Below are 7094 nucleotides of genomic sequence, written 5' to 3' on the forward strand. Positions count from 1 at the left end.
ATTAGGACTTAGGATATTCTTACGTAGTCAAATTGTGTATTTGAAGAAAATGATCCCAGGTGAATGAACAAGTTCAGAGGTTCTGTTCTGCCCAAGGCATATACCAGGAATATGCTATCTAACTGGTACCTCCTCAAATGTCGTACATTTGAATAAAATAGGGATAGGCATAATATCCTGAAACTGCTCTATTGCATAGTTACCCCACATCCAGTGTAATCATGCTCCTCTGGCCTTTGACAGTCTTGGAATACACAGGGGGCTGAAGCAAGAACTCTTATACTCCTGCACTCTATGTATCCTCACATCTCTTGGGAAGTTTCTCCTCAAACTGAACTCTCTCCTGTCAACAGAAAGAAAGAATATTAAAACCCATTTATTCAAGATGCAGGAAAATTATTGTACATTTATTTTTTGTCACTGACAAAGAGAAATTCCACAGCTGTCCATCCATTCCTCACATAATGTGTGGATTTATAACTCCACAACTAAAGAGAGAGAAGAGGCCATATTAAAGAGAGTAGGAAATACCAACTCATGGTTTAGGGAGAAAGAGATTGTGGGTCCTGTGTAGGTGAAGGAGCTGTGGTCACAAACAAGGGTGGGGGAAATAGAGGAGCACAGAAGAGTAATACACAAGGAGAATGTTTCCCCAAAGCCATTGGCTTAGAATATGAGAGGGGTTGAATTTCATTAGTTCTTGTTGCCTGGAACTTTAAGAATGGAATTGTAAAGGTCAGTTGGTTTGGCTGGGATAGAGCCCAGAGGGCACTGCCCTGCTCCTGGAGAGAAGGTAGGTAAACACTGGAGCCTGTCACTACTCGCCCATCCCCTCGCCCATCCCCTTCCCCTCGCCCCCCTCTCCTTCCACTACTCCTTGTTTGTTTCCCAGAGTTAGGAGTCTCTCATGTTCTGTCACCCTCTCTGATATTTTCCACTCATTTTCTTTCCTTTTCCCTTTATTCTCCAAATCTGCTCCTTCAGTATTTCTCACATCTATAAATGGCATACTATCCATCAGATTTCCCGAGACAGAAATCTGGTTTATATATAATAAAATGTAACCATCTTGGGGATCCCTGGGTGGCACAGCGGTTTGGCGCCTGCCTTTGGCTCAGGGCGCGATCCTGGAGACCTGGGATCGAATCCCACGTCGGGCTCCCGGTGCATGGAGCCTGCTTCTCCCTCTGCCTGTGTCTCTGCCTCTCTCTCTCTCTCACTGTGTGCCTATCATAAATAAATTAAAAAAAAATTAAAAAAAATAAAATAAAATGTAACCATCTTAAGTGTAAAAACAAAACAAAACTCTGAAGCATGTAAAGAGCAATCTGAAGAATGCCTGGGCACACGAGTGGAAGATTATTCACTTTTCTCCCAGTGCATCCCTGAGAGGAAGCTTTCAAGGAGACACCTACCAATGAATAAAGGAGCGGGCTAGCACCATTTCCCTCTCCTGTCCCTCAGCAAAAATACACAGCCATCTGCAGGAAGTAGTGCAGCACTTACACTGTCTGCCTAACTTGCTTTCACCCAACCCCTCACGGCTGCCATAGTTAAGATTCCTTCAGTTCTAATGTGGTGGACACTTCCTCCAGGAGATGAGCACGAGCCCCTGCTCACAAGACATCTCCTAACCTGAAAGTTTGGCAGGGCTTCAGATCTGGTGGAGTTGGTGTCAGGTATCATTTTACAAGCAGACCAGTGCATATTCAGCTCAGGGATTAAACACTGCCCACAACAGGCAAGAGCAGCCACAACCCCACAGCAGCCCACACAGCATACACCTGAAGTGCCAGTCCCTAGACATGACAAGACTTCTTCCTCATAAGGCCATTACTTTCAGGAACAGGAAACCTACATGGCCTTTCTAACACAGAGAAGGAAAGATGGAGGAATTTATCCCAAATTAAAGAATGAGATAAGGTGATAGCCAGAGATCTAAGTGAAACAGATCTATAAACAACATGCCTGATGGAGAATTTAAAGCAGCAATCATAAGGATACTCACTGGGCTTAAGAAAAGAATAGAAGACATTAGGAAAACACTTACCACAGAGTTAAGAGTTAAAAAAAGAATCAATCAGTGATGAAGAATGTAATAAGGTAGACTGGAAACATGGTTTGTGCAGTGAACAGCTGGCTAGAGGATCTGGCAGTGGAACAAACTAGTGACTTAGAAGACAAAATAATGGAAAATAATGAAGGTGAACAAAAGAGAGAAAGAATTATGCAACATGAGTATAGACTGAGGGAACTCTGTATCTCTATCAAATGTAATAGCATTTGTACTATAGGAATCTCAGAAGAAGAAAGAGAAAAGGGGGGCAGCAAATTTATTTAAAGCAATAATAGCTGAAGCATTCCTAATCTGGGGAAGGAAACAGATATCCAGATGCAAAAGGCATAGAGAATTCCCACCAAAATCAACAAAAGCAGATCAATAGCAAGACATGTTGTAATTAAACTTGCATAATATAGCAATAAAGAAAAAAAAACTAAAAGCAGCAAGACAAAAGAAGTCCCTAACTCACAAAGGAAAACACATAAGGCAGGGATCCCTGGGTGGTTCAGTGGTTTAGCACCTGACTTCAGCTCAGAGCGTGATCCTGGAGTCCCAGGATTGAGTCCCATATCAGGCTCCCTGCATGGAGCCTGGTTCTCCCTTTGCTTGTGTCTCTGCCTCTCTCTCTCTCTCTCTCTGTCTGTCTCTCATGAATAAATACATAAATAAATCTTAAAAAAGAAAAAGGAAAACACATAAAGCTAGCTGGAGATTTCCTAAAAGAAAATTGGCAAGCCAGAAGAAAGTGTCATAATATATTAAAAATGCTGAGTGGGAAAAATCTGCAGCCAAGAATATTCTATCCAGCAAGGCTGTCATAAAGAAGAGAAGGAGAGGTAGGGAGTTTCCCAGACAAACAAAAATTAAAGGAGTTAATGACCACTAAACTAGCTCTGTAAGAAATATTAAAGGGAACTCTTTGAGCAGAGGGAAGTGACCAAAAGTGACAAAACCAATAAAGGATCAGAGAAAAATCTCCAAAAACAATGACAAGAATAAAATGGCAATAAATATATATCTATCATTAATTGCTGTGACTGCAAATGGAATAAATGCTCCAATCAAAGACATAGGGTGTTAGGATGGATAAAAAATAGGCTTATTTCAGACTTAAAGACAACTGCAGATTGAAAGTGAGGGGATGGAGAAGCATGTATTATGCAAATAAATGTCAAAAGAAAGAGTAGTAGTACTTACATCAGACAAACCAGACTTTTTGTTTCTGTTTTTTTTTGTGTGTGTGTGTATTTATTTATTTATTTATTTATTTATTTATTTATTTATTTATTTTGAGAAAGGATTCAAGGACAGACACAACACAGTAGATGCGCATTAACAAGCAGCAGAGTTTATTAAGGTGAACATACACTCTCTAGATGTGAGAGTGAGCGAGCTCAAGGGAGAGGTACCCTTTTTTGTTCTTTTATTATTTTTTTTCCTGATTTGGTATCAGGATGATAATGGCCCCACAGAATGATGTTAAATGTACCCTCTCATCTACTACTTTTAAAATTTTCATAAGCTTATCATTAATTATTATCAGTTTTTAATGTTTGGTAGAATTCACCAAAGAAATCATATGGTCTCAGGCTTTTCTGTGCTGGTTGATTTTGATTCTTAATTCAGTTTTCATTCTTGTTATTGGTCTACAAGAATTCCTATTTTTTGTATCTAGACCATTTTTAGGAATTACGCGTTTTTTTTCTAAATTATCTGATTTGTTAGTATATAAAATTATTTATAGTAATCTGTTATCACACTGTATTTATGCAGTATCTGTTGTATTGTTTTCTCTCCCATTTCTCATTTTTGTTTTTGAGCCTTCATTCATTTTCCTTAGTTAATGTAGTTAAAGCATTGTCAAGCATTTCTTTCTTTTTTAAGCTGGTCATTACTTTCAATGTAATGTTATTGTTTATTCTTGTCTCTTATTTATTTCTGATTTTTTTGTTTCCTTTTTTCTAGTAAATTTTGGACAAGTTTATTCTTTTTTTTAGTTCCTTGTGGTATAATTTTGCTTATTTGAATGCTTTTTCCTTAATATAAGCATTTATAGCATAGAAAATAAAATAGAATTACCATATGATTGAATAATTCCACTACTAGATATTTACCAAAAGGAAATTAAAACACTAATTTAAAAAGATACATGCACTCCTGTGTTTATTTCAACATTATTTACAATAGCCAAGATACAGAGGCAGCTCAAGAGTTCATGGATCGATAAAGAAGATATATATATGTTGAAAATTACTCAGTCATAAAGAAGAATGAAATCTCACCATTGGTAACAGTATTGGAGGGTAAAATGCTATGTGCAATAAGTCAGAGAAAGACAAATGCCATTTGATTTCACTCATATGTGGAATTTAAGGAACAAAACAAACAAGCAAAGAAAAAAGAGACAAACAAAAAAAGCCCAGACTCCTAAATATAGAATAATGTGATGGTTACCAAAGGGGAAGTGGGTGAAGGGATGGGTGAAATAGGTGAAGAATATTAAGAGTAAACTTACCTTGATGAGCACTGAGTAATGTATAAAATTATTGAATCACTATATTGTGCACCTGAGACTAGTAGAACACTAAATATACTAGAATTAAAAAAAAAACAGTTTTGAGGATATGTTAGGGCATTTGAGTTTTCCTTCAAGCAAAATGGTAACTTGAATGATTTTTAAGTAGAGCATTGACATGATCTAATCGGAGTTTAGTAAGGCTACTCTAGTTTTGAGTAAAATATGGATAGGAGAGACAAAGTTTGGAGTTAGCAAATTCTAAATGAACCTGTTTAAAAAAGTTCAGGACAGAGAGAGAGAGAGAGAGAGAGTCAGAGAACATATTTTAACGTGAAACATGTGAATGAATTTAAAGGATATTCAGAGGACATGATCAATAGTAAACAAATTTTGATTCATGTTGATTGTGAAGTTTCAGTGGTATAGCCAGGAGTTACCAAATGTAGAGATGGCTACATGGAACAGAGAAAGAATTGGGAGATTTAGATGTGGGAAATTTTAGCATAGAGATGATGAGATGATGATTGACTTTATGACCCTTCTGTGTGCCAAAGAAGCCTATAAATAAAGTATCGGGTTTTTTCCTTAAAAATAAATCCACAATAGCTAAACTATGGAAAGAGCCCAAGGTGTCCATTGACAGGGATGGATAAATAAGATACATCAGCGTGGATGGAACTGGAGGGCATTATGCAGAATTAAATAAGTCAATCAGAGAAATACACTTATATGGTTTCACTCATATGTGCAATATAAGAATTAGCACAAAGGATTACAGGTGAAGGGATGGAAAACTGAATGGGAAGAAATCAGAGAGGGAGACAAACCATGAGATTTTTAACTATAGGAAACCAACTAAAAGTTGCTGGGGGTGTGGGTGGGGGGCATGGGGTTACTCTGTGATGGACCTTAAGGAGGGCACATGATGTAATGAGCTTTGGGTATTACAGGCAACTGAGGAATCACTGGACTCTACATCTGAAACTAATGATGTACTGTATGTTTGCTAAATGAATTTAATTTCAAAAAAAATTAAATTTAGGGCAGCCTGGGTGGCTCAGGGGTTTTGTACCACCTTCAGCCCAGGGCATGATCCTGGAGACCCAGGATAGAGTCCCATGTCAGGCTCTCTGCATGGAGCCTGCTTCTTCCTCTGCCTGTGTCTCTGCTTCTCTCTCTCTGTATGTGTCTCTCATGAGTAAATAAATAAAATCTTTAAAAAACCCCAAAATTTTAAATTTAAAAAAGTCTACCACCATCTCATTTACTTAAGTAATATTGAAGATATTTAATTTATTCCTTTAACTAGGGGATATAATTCCTACAGCATCATATTAAGACAACACTTTGTTTATTTTTCTTTGTCTTATTTTTAATTATTATGTATTTTCTTAAACAGAACACAGTTTTCCTTGCCCAATGGACAATCTCACAGAAGTGACAGAGTTCCTGCTCATGGGGTTTTCTGACATCTGCGAGCTACAGATACTTCATGCTGGACTCTTTCTGCTGATTTATCTGACAGCAGTGGTGTGGAACGTTCTCATCATGATTATCATTACTTTTGATCAGTATCTTCACCGGCCTATGTACTTCTTTCTGAAGAACCTCTCCTTTTTAGATTTGTGCTATGTTTCAGTCACTGTGCCTAAGTCAATCCACAGCTCCCTGACTCACAGTAACTCCATCTCTTACCTTGGCTGTGTGGCTCAAGTCTATTTTTTCTTTGCTTTTGCATCTGCTGAGCTGGCCTTTCTCACTGTCATGTCCTATGATCGCTATGTTGCCATTTGCCACCCCCTCCAATATGAAGCCATTATGACATCAGAAAAATGCCACCACATAGCAGCCATTGCCTGGCTGAGTTGCTTTATTTATGCATCTGTCCACACTGGCAACATATTTTGGGAGCCCATATCAAGATACAGAAAAATCCACCAGTTCTTCTGTGACATCTCCCACGTTTTGGCCCTGGTTTCCCATGAGGTTTTCTTTGCTGAGTTTGTGAGCCTGGCTCTGAGCTCCTGCTTTGTGCTGGTTTGCTTTGTTCTTATGATCATCTCCTATATCCAGATCTTCTCAACAGTGCTCAGAATCCCTTCAGTAGAGAGTAGGGCAAAAGCGTTTTCTACCTGCTCTCCACAGCTGATTGTTATTATGCTCTTCCTTACTACAGGGCTCTTTGGTGCCTTGGGACCAATTGCCAAGACTTCATCCATTCAAGATTTGGTGATTGCTGTGGCTTACACAGTTTTGCCTCCCTTCCTAAATCCCATCATATATAGTCTTCGAAACAAGGAGATTAAAGCAGCTATTTGGAGGATATTTGAGAAGATAAATTCTTTGCAAATTAGAAACAATTAGATTTTGCTAATACAAGATCTGTAACGAAAGACTAGGAGAGTATAAATACTTTATGGAAAAAAAAAGATATTGGAAAAACTTGAGCGGCAGATTATTTCCAACCCATATGTAGAAATAAATACAAATATTTCTTCAAAAATTAAAAATCTC

The 7094-nt window shown here is 38.0% G+C and overlaps 1 protein-coding gene across 1 annotated transcript; it reads left to right on the forward strand.

The window, feature by feature from the left end:
* The first annotated feature begins 5983 nt into the window (after window positions 1-5983).
* LOC140609309 (olfactory receptor 14I1-like) lies at window positions 5984-7094 on the forward strand. Its single transcript, XM_072784641.1, has one exon. It carries the CDS (start codon window positions 6000-6002, stop codon window positions 6942-6944), a length of 945 nt encoding a protein of 314 aa, XP_072640742.1. The 5' UTR covers window positions 5984-5999; the 3' UTR covers window positions 6945-7094.

This window comes from Canis lupus, chromosome 18 (genome assembly GCF_048164855.1).
Source record: "Canis lupus baileyi chromosome 18, mCanLup2.hap1, whole genome shotgun sequence".
Taxonomy (NCBI): domain Eukaryota; kingdom Metazoa; phylum Chordata; class Mammalia; order Carnivora; family Canidae; genus Canis; species Canis lupus.

What these genes read in the sequence shown, in the direction of transcription:
- LOC140609309 (XM_072784641.1), top strand. Translation starts at nt 6,000, where the DNA reads ATGGACAATCTCACAGAAGTGACAGAGTTCCTGCTCATGGGGTTTTCT.